General features: G+C 39.3%; 1 protein-coding gene across 1 annotated transcript; it reads left to right on the forward strand.

Moving 5' to 3' along the window:
* The first annotated feature begins 6,244 nt into the window (after nt 1-6,244).
* On the forward strand, nt 6,245-8,907 carry marcksl1a (MARCKS-like 1a). Its single transcript, XM_024295515.2, has 2 exons — nt 6,245-6,571; nt 7,524-8,907. The coding sequence occupies exons 1-2, from the start codon at nt 6,485-6,487 to the stop codon at nt 8,055-8,057; spliced, it is 621 nt and encodes a 206-aa protein (XP_024151283.1). The 5' UTR covers nt 6,245-6,484; the 3' UTR covers nt 8,058-8,907.
* The last annotated feature ends 9,123 nt before the right edge of the window (nt 8,908-18,030 follow it).

Below are 18,030 nucleotides of genomic sequence, written 5' to 3' on the forward strand. Positions count from 1 at the left end.
TTCTCCCGCTCTTCTTTCCTTTTTTTTCTTTTCCTTTCTGGTTGTGATGCTCATCTGTTGGCTCGCTAAAACTGAGACAATGGGGGCTTTTTAGTGAGGGTATGAGAGCTCATCCTGTGTCAGGGCATGAAAAATGGGCAACTGCACAAACGGGGGCATTGAGTGAGGGATGGAGCGAGAGGAGGACAAGAAACGCCATGTTTAACAGCAATAAGCATGCAGGTCAAGGCCAGAGGAAGTTTCCCAGCCTATTTCATTTATTTCCCAAGAAAATCTGGACTTGTCATCTTCACAATGTGTGTACTCTAACTGTGTGTGCGCGGCATGATAAATCAGCAGTATTTTAATATCAGCATTCACTGCGTGACCCGCGTTCTGTGTGAGGCACATTTCTGGTTTGGACCAAACTTCTTCAGGGTGGCGTCTGAGAATCTTGAAACTGGAAACAGCTTATCTTCTTCTCTTCCTGTGCATACCAAGACAGACTAAAGCACAAATTCTTTGAGTTCCTCAGATTAGACAACAACATTTATGCTTGTCAGATTTTTGTGGGTGTGAAACTGTGAACAATTGCTGGTTAGCCAAGGGCTGCTGTCGGTCACAGAATTATTGAGTAAAACATTCTCAAACAGGAATCTTAAAAATGTCAAAACATTTTCAGGAGCAGCAACTTCACTTTATGGCTTTAATAAAAAAAAAACAAATATGATCTCAGAAGACTAACCAGAAGTGTCTCAAAGTTGTCTCAAATCTGTCTCAAATTTCTTAAAATTTAATTTACACAAGTCAAAAAGCAACTAAATTGTGAACGTTTTTTTTTTTTTTTGGTTACAGGTTCTGATATAAAGAAGAATTGTAGCCCAAATCTTGCTGCAAGTTTTTCCAGATCATATCAGCTGATTGTCACTACAAGTGAAAATGGTAACTAATTTGCACGTTTCTTGCAATTTCACGTCAAATTATCACTAACGGGTTCTGCCTGCTGGTGAAAAATCAGCAAACCTCTACGAGGCACGCAGGAGTTCCACACAAAATTTTAGGATATAGACAACCTGGGGAGCCCATAGAGGAGACATATTCATGAACATTTATATCTATGGGTATGCTGCAGGTGACAGGTTGGAGCAAACAATGAAACAACACCTAAGGGTAAGAAAGTGTGTAATAGGTGGAACACTTCTATATGCACATATGCTTTACTAATGACTAGAATGCTGCTTCAAGGACACCGTCCAACAGCATCACCCATACGTCACAAGTGTCCTTACAAATACTTCATGACACGTTTATCACACGCACAACAATGGTACGTTCCATTTTTATGTCATCCCTTTAGGTGGCCACACGCGCCTCAAGGGAATTACAAGACACATTTGTGCCCCCCCTTGGGATGGAACCACTCCTCCCTTTGACCCTATACAGGCCCGGACAACCCGAAAAACCTGCAGTACTCGTAAGGGGACACCCCCATGCAGGTGGGTATGAGTAAAGCTGCTATCAAAATAAATAAACCCAAAAATTTGTATTAGCCTGTAGCTCCTCCCACACGCATTTTGGTCATCAAGCTTATAAACACATTTTTGAACAGGGGTTGAGCAGTGAATAGAGGTGTCTAATGTGAATTTGATGCGCACATCGGCCTAACTCTTGCAGTACAGAAACTGTTAACCGCAGGATTTTGCCCTAAGAATTTAACAATAAATTATAAATTATTGTCATCACCAACAAATTGAATTGCATTAGAGTATACACTGCTCTTTACGTTGTCCTTTTTTTTGAGAAAATATTTTCCAATATTAAATATGACGAAATCATTAAGCTAAGCTTAAGCTTTGGAACTTTTCCTCACAGCACCCCAAGCCTCATCTATTGTGGTCTGAAGTAATGACAAACAGTCCATTATCATTTGAATGTTTGACATACTAGTTTGAAATTGCTATGTGTGTGTATGGATCAAGTAATCCATACACACACATAGCAGTAAGAACCATCTATTAATCATTTTTTTTAAAACCTGTTTTATCTGTTTTGGGCTCACAGGGTTGCTGGAGCCTGTCCTTGTGACTGTTGTGTCCAACCTGGTCAGGTCACCGGTCTGCAGCAGGAGTAGTAAGAACCATATTCAAAAAGACTTTATCATCTGTTTTTAATGTAAAAAAAGCCAAAATGCTGCTTCTATTGTGAATTTTGTTATTAGCCTGTGATAAAAGGCTAAATATGGTGACTGAGGATGCATAATAGAATCGGTTGATGTCTCTAAATTGCTTTAAACACACACACAAAAACTCAAATGTTTTGTTTATATTGTGTTTTTTAGAGTTTTCATCCAAACTACAAAATCCACTTTTATTTATTTGCTTTCTTTACTTTAAAGTTTTTCCTCTTTGTACTTAAATGAGAATGTGCTGACTTTGACTTCAGCTATAGCTCCACTGTGGCACTTTTTTCCTTTTTATTTGAAATGAGCTTTAAGGCAGTGGAGGTGTTTTGGCTGGAATGGGCTATAAAGAGATGTGGAGGTGCTCCTCATGGGCGTGTAAGAAATGAGGCTCATTTTTTACTCAAAAGAGGAGCCTGCTTTGATTTTAACCTCATTCTGCTCATGAGAGTGCATATATTTCCATTTCTAAAGGTGAAATTATTCATTTAACTGAAATAAAGAACCTGAAAGTATTTGGATTTAACTTTTACAGTTTGGGATTGGCAAAAACTAGCAAGAACAAAATACAGAAAATCAAAGTGGTGCTTTTAATCAGCTTCATAATTCTGATTCTAATTAGCGGAAGATTTTATGATTTTTTTTTTTACTTTTTTTTAACATTTACTTAAATATTTTGTGATCAAAATGATAAAAACAGAGCAAGTTTGGAGTTTTGCTCTTCTGGTTTGTCTCTTTAAATAATATCTGTCCAACTAAACAAGAATTTGTTGTGGAGAAACTGAAGGATTCACTAAAATTCAAATAAAAAAATACACAGAAATGCATTTTTAAGCTTAATTTTCATCTTCTATTCTCAGAAAAATGCATAAAAATATTTGAAAAAACAGTTTTCATCAGAGTAGGTCTGTGGATATGTGGGGGACGAACAGTCTTGGAGACATTTCACGCTGGAAAAAACCCTCGAGGCAGATCCAAAATTTTCTGGGAGATTACATCCCTCACGGTGAGAAAACCTTGGGGAAGTTTTCTTCAAATTATTTTAAATAATCTCTTTCTTTATGCTTTTTTTAGTCTTTAATGCAACTCTAAAATGTTAATGTGCAACCTGGACTTTGATCCAGAATATTATTGGAAAGAATAGTAGAGATACTAAAAAAAATATGCGTTTATTTATCAAAGTTTTGAACCTCCTTCAGAGAGAAAAAAGTTTGAGATGAAAATCCTCAGATAATAACTGGTCTTATTGTGTTTCAGAACATTTGCAATGGGAGACCTGAAACTAAAAACACGTCTAAAAATGCCGCAGGTTCAGGCTAACTTTCATTTAGAGAAAGACAATTCTATACTTCAGTATTAAAGCTAAGATCTCTGCTCTAACATGCTGTTGTTCTGACGTTCACACAGACCACAGTGTTGAAATGCTGGTTACACACATGTGGAAATCTCATTTTATAACTAAAGGGTGCAACAGATTGGCCGCGCCCTTGTTTTAGTACAGTTGTGGTTCAAAGTGTAAAATAAAAGTGAAAGTTGCAATACTTTACCCGAAGGACAGTTATTTTGGAATGGAAATGAATGAGAAAAACACCCTGAGCTAATGAGAAAGGTCTTTTATTATTATTATTATAGGGGTACGTTGGACTGCTTCACTTTGTAAAGAGAGAAACACACTTGGGCTCTGCGTTCATAAAGTTTTTTTCAGCTTTCAATCTACATTAATAACGCCTTTGTTCAAGTTGGCACTTCCAATGAAGAGTTTACGTAAATGCACATTTCGGACCTCCACTTCTAGAACTCTAACGTTCATGTGTAGCGTTTTCTGGGCTCTACATACAAGATGATACACTGAAAGTTAAGACAGATCAAATTTTGACCAATCAGGGACTTGGATTTGGTAGTGAAGTATTGATGGCATCCATTTTAATTCACAAAAAAGCAAAATGTTTGAAAATTGATCATGAAGGCAAAATTAATAATTGCATTTTTTTGCACTGACGGAATTAGATGACATCAAGTCTTTAATTTATTGGAATAAAGGTGTGAAATGGGAAAAAACTTGGAGCAAGATTTGCACCATTTCAATATTTCACCAAGTCTCTTCCAAGTGTAGGTGGCGCACGTGCACTAGTAAACAGTAAAAAAAGATGAAGAAGGAGAAGAAGCCCCTCCCTGCTTGTCCAGTGTGAACACCAGTGGCTAAGTGTCCATTCAAGAGCATCCATCACATGTCCAATGTGGCATTGGATTGAATATTGATGTCAAAACCATTGTGATGACCCTAATTCATCCTAATATTTCATGTATAACTTAGACAATTGCACTGCAGGGGGTGTGGCCAATTTTATAGCAAGAAACCTCAATAATAGAAATGCTTTACTGGGAATTTTCCAACTATTGCTGCGTTTGTTTGTATGTTGTCAACATAGAACCAACAATGGAGCTGAAGCACAAAACAGATGCTTTTTTTAGTGTTGGTTTCCACCAAAGTTCAATTTATCAACAGAAAAAGCCTTATAAAGTTCCTAAGGATCTATTAATTACGATTGTTATTTTAAGCCAACATGAAAACAAACTGTTGTTTTCTAGGACCTAGCTTACAGCTCCTCAACCTAACATTAGCGGTTCAACAAAAATGGAGAGCAATATTAGAGCTATCCAGCTGTACAGTTTTGAGTCAAATTCCAGCTAAAATAAGGAAAACAAAGACGTTCATGGATCTATTTGTCTGCAAGTGGGTGTATCAGAATGGAGTGGAACAATTCGGCCCAGCAACTTTTCTACAATGTACAGCGTAGCTTAATATTGGCAAACTTCTCTGCCAAATGGATTTTGGTAACTGATGCTACACCTGAGAAGCCTTTTCTATGACCGAGGTGAACAGAAGAGCCTCGGCTGTGTCTTTGATCAAACCTTCCTCCAACCGGACACCCCCATCGGAGCCAGGAGTCAAACCCAGGCGTCCCACATCAGAGAGCTGCGTGGAATTCCTCAGCATGAATGAGCGCTGCATGCTCCAGATTGCCAGATTGGGGCTTTTTTAAACATGTCCCGTGCTTATCTGGCTTATCCAAGTTTGGGAGAATGTGTAGACTTTAAGGTAGATGAGAAGGCGGGGGGGATTTGAAACCCTTCAGGCTATTACTCTCTGGGAGGGACATTCTTTGGGTGGCGGATGCATGCCTGACATAGCAGAACTGTGACATGTTTGTGTGATTGTGGGCTGGGAGATGTTGCAGCCAAAAGGCGACTGAGGAATTATCTGGAAGAAGAAATCAGGAATTCATCGAATATTTGTGTGAAGTTGGTTTAACTTTAGGGATCAACGACTTTTGGAGAAAGTTGCTAAGACATGGTAAAAGATGACATGTGACCCGGAGATGCCAATCAGCTTGTTGGTCTTAAAGAAAAGAGAAAAAAAAATCTGCCGAGTCACCGCCGCCGTCTCATGGGCTGATTCACAGGCTGTCTGGTGACAAAGCAGCCCCAGTGTCTTCTCCAAATCTCCAGCTGTTATGTAACTCTTTTTTGCTCTTGGAAAGACTTTCCTGTCATTCAAAATCCAGAGGAGGCCATTAAAATTCCTGTAGTGCTCCTTGATGTAGCGTTTTTTTCTATCCAGCACCACAAAAAACACAAGGCTCATCTGCGGTTTCGTCTGAGCGAAGAAACTGTTGCGCAAAAGTGTGAAAAGGAAACAGCTGAAAAGATCTGCCTCAAAATAAAAAGAAAATCAGTCATCCTCTTTAGTTTGGAGTCATTTCTTTTAGTTTTATTGCATTTTAAACACTTTAAAGTGGATTTATTGCATTGCACTCACTATAAAGTTGTTTTTAAAAGCTTATTTTGCTACTACAAATCAATTTTGGCAACAAAATGTATTCCTTTTTCAAGTTAACAAGAGTTTTTATTTAATAAAAGGAGTTGGATGTCACTTTAATCAACTTGCAAATGTAGAAATGTGTTTTTTTTTCTTGTCACAGTGTAAAAAAGAAACCATCCCCCTCTGCTAGTATCTCCAAAAGCCCCGCCCAGGGGCGGAGCCTTTGGTCGATTTCGAGGCGCGGTTCAAAAACGCGCTCCTCTCCCTCACATCCTTCAATTTGAGCCCAGCCGTCGCGGGGTGCGCACTGATCAGGGGGGGTCTTGTCTTTACAAGCGTTTAAAGGTAGATCCTTCTGGATTTAATTTTTTTTTTTTTACTCAAGACTTTACCCATCCCAGACCTGGATTTTTAAGCCTCCAGAAACTCTTCCAGGTTTTTCTTTTTTCCATTTTTTATTTTTTTGGGGGTTTAGAAAGAATTTCAAAAACACAAAAAGCAGAATGGGATCCCAGTTGTCTAAGGGTGGAGTAGCTGCTGAAGGCAAAGCCGCCGCCGCTGACCCTGCTGCTGCCAAAGCCAACGGCCAGGTGAGTGAGCTGGAGGGCCCAGATGCATCAGCGGGGGGCCACATGGCACCAACGCCCACCACCGGCGTGGGGGCCACTTCAGAACCACAGCTCCTGCTGCTTCCATAGAACTCCTAATGACATTTTAAAACCCTTATGGTCGGAACCCGCCACTAGAGGAGCCCAGGCTCGTGCCCGCTCCCTCTGCGCGCACACCCGTCTTTTGTTAATTCGGTCCGCTGCTCCCAAAGGGGCTTTTTGTCCGCACTTTTACGCGCCGGGCGCACCGATTTGGACGTTTCTGCGCGTTTTCCGGCGCCTTTTCTGTCATGGTTTGGGCCGTGCGTGGCTTCGCCGTCGAACAAAGGATGCAGGGCGAGCGGTGCAAAGGATGCAAATGCGCTCTGCTGGAGGCGCAGTTTGCGGGAGCTGCAAACAAAAGAGGCGCGAGAACCAGCAGAGCTCGAAGCCTGCTGCGCACACATGTAGTTTTTACGCCTCAAATAAAAACGGAACTGATATTAATGTGATATTTTTATAAAAATGCCAAAAATATATAAGGTGATGAATAACAAGAGTAATTTTTTTAAATGTGTAGATGCGCCCATGTGACCTATTTTCAGACTTCCTGATAAGCGGAAGTTTCCTCCAGCGCGTTTTTACGCACTCTGGATGTCAGTTCTGCTGCACTCCCGACGCACGGAGCTCACTGGAGCTGCTGGATGAGAGCAGAATCCAGGTTTCACGGAAATTCCTTTGTTCCCGAACTGACTCCTTGTTTAGTTGGGGGTGAATCTCTACTGCCCCCGTGTGTCCGCCATGCGTCATGACGCGTCAGCTGTTTTAAAAATCAATACAAATCCATCCACACACGCACTGAGTGATTAAAGATGTTAGTTTCTTAGTCTGGAAAATGTGTTTTCTGTTTCAATTTGATGGTTTTAACCGTGACCTTTTGACCTTTGCCCTACAGGAGAACGGTCACGTCAAAACCAATGGAGACGTCTCGGCTAAAGCTGACGGGGAAGTGGCTGCAGCTGATGGAAACGGCACCGCCGAACCCGCCAAGGAGGGCGAAGCCAGCGCTGGAGATGCGATTGAGCCTGCTCCGGCTGCAGAGGGCGAGGCGGCCAAGGCGGAGGGCGAGGCCTCCAAAGATGGCAAGAAGAAGAAGAAGTTCTCCCTGAAGAACTCGTTCAAGTTCAAGGGCATCTCGCTGAAGAAGAGCAAGAAGAGCAGCGAGGAGGGCAAGGAGGAGGCCACGTCCCCCACGACCGAGGACAAGCCGGAGGAGAACGGCCACACGGCCAAGGAGACCAAAGAGGAGACGCCGGCCGCCGAGGCCAAAGAGGGCGAGGCCCCTGCTGCCGCCGCCGCCACTCCAGAGGGAGAGACCAAGGCCGCAGAGGAGGCCCCACCGACAGAGGCTGCCCCCGCCGAGGAGGCCGCCGCCCCCGCCGAGGGCTCAGCACCTGCAGCCTCTGAGGGCGAAGCCAACGCAGAGTGACTGCGCTCCCACTCCACCACACCAGGACTGAATTTCCAAAATTAAAGTATATAAATATATATATGAGAGACTCGTGCCACGTTCTCAAAGTTTAAACAAAACAGAAGACGACAACGGATATATCACCTTTGCTGATTCAACCGCCAGTTCACTGCCTTTTATTAGTTCTTTGACAGACAGGAACCTCACCGGGCCCTCTCATGACGTGTGTCGTCCCTCCCCCTCACGGTACACACAGGGACCGGCGTGCGGCGAAGGTTAAAAAGATGGAATGCGGAGCGCACCAGGAGTACTGACTTGTTCTTTTTTTCTCCCCCGACCCGTGGAGAGGCCTCCTCTCCAGCAGCGTGGCAGCCCTATAACATTCTTTCTCATCCTGTTGGGATCTACAAATCAGCACGGGACAGACCCATCTCCTCCACCCGAAATGACTGTTATACGGACACATGAATCTTTCAAACGAGCGTATTGATTTTTACATTTTACATTCCTTAAGTCTTACCCCCCGCCCCCCTCGATTTCAAGTATTTTGTCATGTATAGAAAAGTGGGAAAACTTGCGGAGGGGAGGTGGAAAAAGAGCTATGTCTTTGTGCATTTTGATTCTTTTTCTGGCTAAAACCACATTCAAGCTTCTTGGAGTGTTGCAGTGTTCACATTTCAGAGTCTATGACACAGAGGGGGGGGTTCGAGGGTTGTGTACAAAATGTGAGCTTTTTATCTGCAAACTGTCTCTGTAAATATGTTTTGGCCAATATTTTTTGGTTCTCTTTTATTTTGCTATCATTTGAAGATGTTAATGGTTTTATTGTAACTTTTAATAAGGGTAAATAAATGTTTGATCCCCTCTGTCCGCCTCTCCGCTGTCTGCTTTCACAGTCACTTAATTATAGATAAATTATCACTAAAATATAAACATTACATTACATTAGGGTCTATGATGAAGCAGTAATCTCTAAAAGAGGAGGCCAACACTCAAAATTCAGTTTTCAATGTAATTTGATAGTCTTTGGCTCCCTCTGGTGGACATATATAGGTAAAACAGGACATTTATGGAAGTTTTTTTAGTTCCATCAGACTGAATTTTTATTCTGATTTTTTTAAACCTCTGAATGTTTTTTCTGAATTTTCTCAACCTCTGAATTTTTATACTGATTTTTTTTAACCATTGCTTTTTAAACAGCAAAATTTTATCCTTCCAAAAATATTTTCTATCTTAAAAAAAGTGTGTGTTTTTAATTTCGAGACTTAAAATGTCGATGGGTCAGAAAATCGACATAAAAAAATTTGGAGTGAAAAACTTTGCCCAAACAGTGTCACCAGAGCAAGTGGTCGATTCAGGAGCACATCGATATCCAGCCAATCAAATCCTGACACTGACGTGACGTCAGCGTTTGTTTTGGTCTCTTGAGCTGTGTCTGAATTCTAGGGATGTGAATCTTACAACAACTCACGATTCGATTCGATTCCGATTATTGGGGTGCCGATTCGATTCTGAATCGATTCTCGATTCTCGATTCAGAAATGTAAAACACAAAGGCATTCTTTGATACTGAAATGGCATTTATTTATGATACTGAGCAAACGTATTATTTCAACATTTCAATGGCAGTGAAAGACTTTTCAAACTTATGTAATTACAAAAAATTCAGTCAGGAAAATTTGGGTCTGAAAAAAAAATAACCCAGCTTAAAAACTAAGTATTTGAGAGCATCTCAAATGACAGAATAGGAAATAAAAAACACAATTAGCATCTTATTAAGAAAACAAATATAAGTTCAAATAAGTTAAAACAAATATATAAAGGTAGTGCACATTCAAATTTTGAGAGTACTAAAATAAACAGCACTCACTTTGGTAACTTAAAAAAAACCAGAGTGCATCTCAAATCTGTAAATAAATAAACATTGCAGTACTCATTTAACAGTGTATTCAAAACCTAAACAACCTGTTCTTCTAAAACTTCTGAAAAAAATAGTTCAGCACATACTCATCATTGATGACAAAAAAGAAATGACCAGACAGGGTAATGTAAGCTGAGACTAGAAAATTAAACATTTGTCACTTAACTTATGCATCAAAACATCAACATTTTAAAGAGATTTCTTGATGCAGTAACTTGAATCAAAACATTTTACATAAACACAAATAGCAATCTTATTTAGAAAAAGTTTTTGATTGTAACACTAGCAAAGGCAGGAGCTGGACAATCTCCTCATGCTGTGGATGAGGGTTCATCTCCATCATTAACAATTTTTAATTTTTTTTGCAAAAAGACTAGTTGGTCAACATGGTCTGGAGATAGGTTGCTCCTTTGTGCAGTTACAACTCAAGCTGCCAGGTCTCTGTGATGTAGTGAGCCGTGAAGGTGACAAAAGAGTGAGTTGCTCTGGAAGTCCAGGAATCACAGGTGAGAGCTACTCTGTGGGCTTCGGCCAGGGCTTCCTTAACGTTTGCTCTCATCTCATCATAAAGTTGAGGTATGGCTTTCTCCGTAAAAAACTGACGTGATGGTATGCTGTACTCTTCAATTGTATTTAGCATGAATCTAAAGCCTTCATTTTCCACAACACTGTAGGGACGAAGGTCTTTTGAAATGAAACGGGCAATGGATTTAGTCATCCGTTTTGCCCGTTCAGAGTTTGGTGGAAGTTTGGTAAAATGGTGGAGTGTGCGGTGGTCAGGAGCTTGAATCGGTCGCTGCTCCGCTTCTTTAAGCTCCGGGTGATGGCGCGTGATACGAGAGCGAGCGTTGGAGGTGTTCCCGAAATATTTTATTTTCATTTTGCAGATTTTGCACACTGCATATGACATATCAAGCTCCTTACCCCGGGATTTGTAGAAGCCGAAGTGTGCCCAAACATTTGCCTTCATTGATGAAGGGACAGGATGAATTTATTTTTCTCCTTCCATGTTGTAGCTTAACCCGCATGCTCAGTAAGTTCCGCTAGCTTCCAGAGAAAACAAACTACAGTAGCCGTTAGGTGACAAACAGACAAACATTACCGCTCACAAGTAAGCTAGCGGGTTCGAGCCATTAAATGAAATATATTGATTACAGGAATATGGAAAAAAATTTAAATCGATTCTTGAAAATGTAGAATCGATTCTGAATCGTTAAAAATGAGAATCTAGATTCGAATGTGAATCGATTTTTTCCGACACCCCTACTGAATTCCTTCCGATGCTGCGCCCTTCGTGGTCGCCGACGGCTGGGTCCTTCATAAAACGGGAAGATCGTATGTTAAGGGCTTTAAATTTGGATGGTCTGGCCTTGTTTTATTTTTTTTTTTATCATTTAATTGAACAAGATACAAGTTGGTGTAGCTTTTCTGGCTAATTTCCTGTAGCTTAGCCACCGCGCGTTGAACGTGTGAAGCGCGAAGCTGGAAATGTTTCTGAGTTATTTGATTCAACTTTTACTTTTGGAGGAGTTGGAGCAGATCATTCGATCCATCGCCATCGCAGGAACTTGCTATTATCCCAACTGAGACAAAACCAAATGCAGGTACAGTTTACAAACGCTCTTAAAAGATAAAGAAAGAAAAAAAGCCTCAAACTCATATTATTATGGTTTGCATTCTTGCCCTCTAGAGGGAGCCAGAGACATGTAGATCTATTTGGATTACTAACGAAGGCTTGTTTAACCCTTTGTATTACTTAATTTCTGTTTATTTATGGTTTGTTTACTAAATCTTGTTATTTGAATTATCCAGGTAAATAATGTTAATGATTATTAGGTTATTTACTTCTCAGTATACCATAACAATATTATTTAGATTTCGTTTCTTTGCAGACCACAGACACACACATCCACAGACAACCATATACGCAGATGTTTACACCACCAGATTCTGAAACCATGTATCCATTCAACTCCTGAAATTAAAAGTTTACTGGAAACTGGATTCTCCGTGCCCTTCTCTCTGACCGGAGCTCTGTCGATAGAAGCTATAAGACCAGCATTCCCCTCTAGAGTGTTCATACTCTCTCACACATATACATGTTAGCTTTAGCTAGTTTAATTTTTTTTAACTTGGCAACTGCATTACAGGTTGTAAAATATACAATTACTGAATTTGTGTGTTTGTAGATTATTCAAGTTGTATTTCACAAGTTATAGCAGTGTATAAGTACAAATACCTGGGCAAGAAAAGGCACAATTTCGTTTCGTTTCGTTTCGTTTATAAAATCCCCCAGTGAACCCATCTGACCCAGGAGACTTGCTATTTCTAAGATGTAAATAGAGAAAAGAACTTCATTTTCTGAAAGAGTAGAGTCACATACATCACGTTCAGATGGCTGTATTTGTTGTACATTATGGTTCAGAAAAGAATCAGGGTCTTTACTATGTTCACTGTAGAAAAGGCTAACATCTTTTGCAATAACTTTGGGATCAGAGGTTAAATGGCCTTCTATATTTAATTGTTGTAGAGTGTTTGTTTTGGCACGATGTTTCTCCAACTGAAAAAAGTAAGAATTACTCTCACCTTCTTCTAACAATATCAGCCTTGATCTGATAAAGGCTCCTTCAACTCTGTTCCTATAAATGCTATTATTATTATTTTTTTTTTTTTTGCAAGATTGCTAAATTCATTTTATCATCGTCTAATAAATCTGCTGGATTTTTTTTAAAATTGCCATAATGTCATGAATAACTTTATTTTCTTCAGCTTTACTAGCTTTAATTAAATCTGAACTAAACTTTCGAAAAAAAAGCAGTAAATTCACATTTGAAAAGTTCCCAGTTTTTTATTGGGTCAAATCAGGATCAGCTTAAAATGAAAAGATTGTTTGTTACCCAGCATTTGAATCCTGATATTGACAGCCTAGTGAAGGCCAAACGATGCCGAGTTTCAAGAGAGAGAGGGAGGTTAACGCCAAATTCTTATGTTCACAAATGTGTTGCAAGTTTAATTTAGTTAAAATTTTTCACTCATTTGCACATTTCTATTTCCGGCAGGGTTTTTGTTTTTTCTTATAGCCCCCTCTTGAGTTTACTATCAGGACTGCCCCAATGTCAGATGTAAAATATTCACTGTGTTTAAATTAAATCATCAATTAAAAATAAAAAGTGAAATCCATTTCATTTGAAATCCATCCTGTGAATAAATGAGTGATAAGGCTACGAGGTTGTTTGCGGCATTTTTTTCAACTGAGAAAAAAACAAAACAATAACAAATCAACAGATAAGAAGTTGACCATAGGTTGTTTTGCTATTTTGTTTCTGGTCCGGCCCACTAGAGATCAGACGAGATGAATGCGGCCCCTGAACCAAAATGAGTTCCACACTCCTGGGTTATACATTCAAAAATAATAAAGAAAAACCTCTGGAGTAAAAGTGCGCTGCTTTGGGAGGAGATAGGGCTGTAAAACCCAAAGTTTGAGCAATCGAAACTGTTAATGTAATTATCCCCAAATCCTGCATTTATCATGAAGTGAGGATTTGACTAAGAAAGAAAAGCAAACGTCGCCTCATGTTTGCCTCCGTATCTAACTTTATTCTACCCAAGACATTTTACAAATTTAAATTTAAATCTTTTCTGTCCAAAACATATTCAATAAAAAGATAAATGAAACAAAAGCTCCTCACCAGCAATCATGGTTTCCTCCTCTGTTGAAAGCGTTTATGGTTGAAAAGGTTTAAAGGTTGTTTTTTGTTGTCCAGCTGTTGCGCAGGCGCAGTGGGCTTTGAGAGGAAATCCAAATTGATGATTACGTTTCTCTTTATTTTTAAAACTTTATAGTAAACGTCATTTTCAGAACAAAGCTGTTAATATAATTGTACATCTCTACAAACATGTAAAATAAAGTGCCAGGAGTAGGAGCAAACGAAGCAAATAATAAAATCTATTTTTATAAAACATAATTTTATGATAGGAAAAAATGTCATGACCTTCTACAGCTTTTTATTTATTTAAAAAATTAATTTATTCAATGTATCGTTTGACAACCACCAGATTTTGTTTGAAACAATTGCATTTATGAATGTAAAATTTACCAAGTAAGATGAATAACTATTAGAAAATATAGTGGAATAGTCATATAAACAGAGGGTTTTATTTTATTGTTACTTTGAAGAAAAAAGACAAATTCACTTTTTTTTCCTCTTAAAAACTTTATTAATCACTAAACATAAGGCAAAAGGTCAAGAAAACACCACAAAAACGGTGTAACTCGAACATCACACAAACAAAATTTACAGTCTAGTTATTTAAATTATTTAATAAACATAAAATAGATGAAAAGAAGAAAAAGAAACTAAAACTATGCAGTCCCTATAACCATAAAAGATGAACTTAGACCATCAAGACTTGTAATAATTGGAAGTTTAAGGGTTTGTTGTTCTATAATTGAATGCTTTGTTTTTTCAAAAATTCTTTAGTTCTAAAATTAAATATTAGGCTTTTTTTATTATAAAAAAAAACTTTAGATTTGAAGCTTTTTGGTTCTGATGGTATTTTAGAATGTAAATTAAAGCATATAGAGCAGTATTCCCCACCCCCCGGTCCGTAGACCGGTTCCAATCCGTGGGTCACTTGGTACCGACCGTAGATAGAAAAAAAAGAAATTCGAGCACTAACTTGGATTATTTCCATTTAGTTTATTTTCTGATCCTGAGGGAAGTTTTATTTTGGAAAGCTGCCGGATTCCGTTCACCACATCCGTCTTGGTCACCTGACTTAAAGCGGCTACCTGCATGGCTACCTGGATTGCTAAATTAGTAGCCCAAAACTAAAAAGCTAGCAAAATCCAAACAATATTAAACATACTTGGAAAGTGTCTGAGTAAAAGTAACAGAATCGAAGATGGGCGTGGCTTAAATACTAGAGATGTTGAGCATAATGATGTGGAACTTCTGGGACTTGCACCAGTTGACCAATCACAAAATTCAACTGCAGAGCATTGTTTCAACCTGTAGGGGGCAGCACACAGACAGTTTTTGACTGTATTTACAAAAAAAATATTAATAATAATCAAGGGTACTGGATGGTCCCACACTATTTAGTCTATTAGGAGTCAAAGAGTAGTGAGGAATTGCTCATTAATCTCCGTGATTACAGCATATACATACTTTCTGCACCGATGCTCCCACTCAGACTTACTGCTGTAGACTGTAGGTCTAAAGATGCAGATAAAATAAAATCCATGACATTAGTCTTTACCTGAACATAGATAGCTTTATATTATGTTTAAATTCTAAATAAACATCAGTTTTCTTGTTTTTTTAAACATTAAACAAACCAAAAAAACAAAAGGAAGAGAGGAGCTAAAATAAAGAAAAACATTTGTGAAAATAGAAAAAGTGTGTCCCAAAACCTTCAGGCAAAGTTTGACATGGTCATGAAGCTCCCCCAAGAGGCGGCAGCAAGAATTACACCACCTTTCAGTCAAGCTGCGAGTGTGGACAGTTGTGTACCTGTTTGGTGGTCTGCTGTAGTCCTTGGTACTGCTGGGTTGAAGTGAACTCTTGCTTGGCACCACCACTCTGCATTTCACCTAACAGAAAGGAAAAAAACAGAAGTTTCCTCACTATTTTTAAATAAGATGAATTTAACCTCCCAAAAAAAGAATCTAATGAACTTACCTTGACCTGCAGAGGAGGTGTCTTCTCCCAGACATAGTTTTTTGAAGTGCTGGGTTCGTCAGCAAGAACCGAATCTTCTTGGTCTTGGGAGACCCGGTTCCTGTGCTCAGCCTTGGGGCTTCCCTCACAAAAGGATGACTGTAAATCACTGAACTTTCTGCGCTTTGGTGGAAGTGGGCTGTCCTTCTGGTTGAAGGTAACAATTCTGGAACCGACTGGGAGAGGTTTCAAGTGCACGTCTGGTGGTGGAATGAGACTGGTTGACTGCTGTTTTTTCTCCATGCCTGCAGGAGGAAGTAGTAGTAGAAGAAGAAGAAGAAGAAGGGAAAAATAACTGAAGACATTCAAGAAAAAACACTTTGACTCTGTGGAAACAGAGCCTGCGACTCCAGAACCGGCTCCTTTGTCCCACCAGTCTGGTTCTTTGGGTTTCAAGAAAACGGTTAATTAAATGCTGTGTATGCAGTTTAAGCTGGTTTGATTGCATTATGCAATCAAACTTGCAGTATGCAATCAAACTTTTGTTCTTTTTTATCATCGTTTTCCTTATTTTTATTCTTCCATACGTTTATTGACGGTCCATATCTTCTGCATACTTCATGCGATTTCTGCCTTTCAAGTATCAAAATGTTTACCTCTAGATTGATAAAATCTAAATTTCTGTAGAGCAAATACTTCTGCCCCCATATTTTCTAGACTGACATGAAGTTGCCCGATCTGCCCTGTTCCCAGCCCTGTTTCTGGGTTTTCTAAAACTATATGATGTTTTAAACTTGTGATTGTGAGAACATACTAGAACCTACAGACATGAAACTTTAACACATGATAGCCCAAAGCCTTGTGATTCTCACATAGCAGCGATAGTTTTAAACGTTTTAAACGTTACTTCCATCTGTCTGTGGCTCAGTTTGAGCATCTACCCGGGAGCGGGGGAAAATAATAATAAAAATGGGGGATCTTTTTGTTATTGTCTTGATAAAAATAAGAAAAAGATCATAAGCCCATGAAGCTAGAGCAGTCCCGTGTGCTACAACGGCACTAGCAGCGTATCTCTGGGCTGCCAGGCAGCCAACCGCTGGCGGGAGGGCAGAGCAGGCTCTGCTGTCAAGGAACCTGCGGCCTGAGAGGTAGACCTCGCTAGATCTTCCAGGCCTCGGGGCAGCTGCAATCGCCATTAGCTCTGCCAGAGCCTGAGCAGCGTTGAAAACGGCTGGTTACAAAATGACACAAAATTGTTTAAAAACAGAGACCTATTAAAAAGATAAAACATAAATCAATAAATGTATATACCTGAGCAAACCTCATTCAAACATGTTTGCAACGCTGCTGCGGGTACAGCCAGGACTTTGTCTGTTTTTTAAAAAGACTGAAGCTGGTCATAGATTTCAAACAGCAGGAAGTGAATTCCAGAGTCCTGTTCCCTTCACAGAGAGAGCAGACTGAGCAAAAGAGGTTTTGCGAAAGGGAACATTGCAGTTTCCACTTGAGGCTGCTCTAGTGGGTCTGCTGGAACTCTCCAGTTTATAAATTAAAGTGCTTAAGGGTTTAGGTGCTACTTCGTTAACACATTTAAAAATAATTTTTAAAAGACTGAAATGGATAAAATTTGAGAATGTTAAAATTTTGTGTTTTAATAAAATATGGCAGCGGTGGAATTGAATTGGTTTCAAATCTAAAATCTTTAAAGCTCGATTGTAAAGTCTCTCCACAGGTTTGAGTGTGGTTTGGTGTGTTTGTGACCATACAGTAACTCCGTAAGACAGGTGGGAAAAGATCATTGAGTTCAGAAAGATCCAAGCGCATTCAGAAGTCAGACATTTTCTAATGAGTTTGAAACAAGTAATGTTTTGTCTGACAATTTTACATGTTTTCTTGATATGGCTTTTGGCAGATGAGTTATTTAAGCTGTTAATTGTCTTCAGAACAGCGGCAGTATCAACTTCCTTTAACTCGAACAGATCATTTGTTGTTACAAGGCTTGGATCTGATTTTACCTCTGGAAACTGGGAGACTAATTCCTTAACAAATGTAATAAAATAATCGTTGAATACCGAAGCGACATGATCAGGTTCAGAAATAGTCTTTCCCTCCACCTTGAGTTCATATTTTGAATCAGTGGTGGTATTGGGATTTATTAGATTTTGTAGTTGTTTCCAGATTGCTTTCCCGTTTCCTTTTGCGTCAGATAAAACACTGATGTAGTGTTTAGATTTTGATACACAGAGTTCTTTGACAACTAAATTCCTTAAAGTTTTGAAGATCAGCCAGTCAGTGTTATGTTTACTTTTTAAAAACGTTTTTAAGGCAAAATCTCGTTTTTTCATTAGTTGGCGGATATTGGCGGATATCCATGGAAGCTGCAGTTTTCTTGGTATTTTTCTTTGCT

Source organism: Oryzias melastigma, linkage group LG3, assembly GCF_002922805.2.
Source record: "Oryzias melastigma strain HK-1 linkage group LG3, ASM292280v2, whole genome shotgun sequence".
Taxonomy (NCBI): Eukaryota; Metazoa; Chordata; class Actinopteri; order Beloniformes; family Adrianichthyidae; genus Oryzias; species Oryzias melastigma.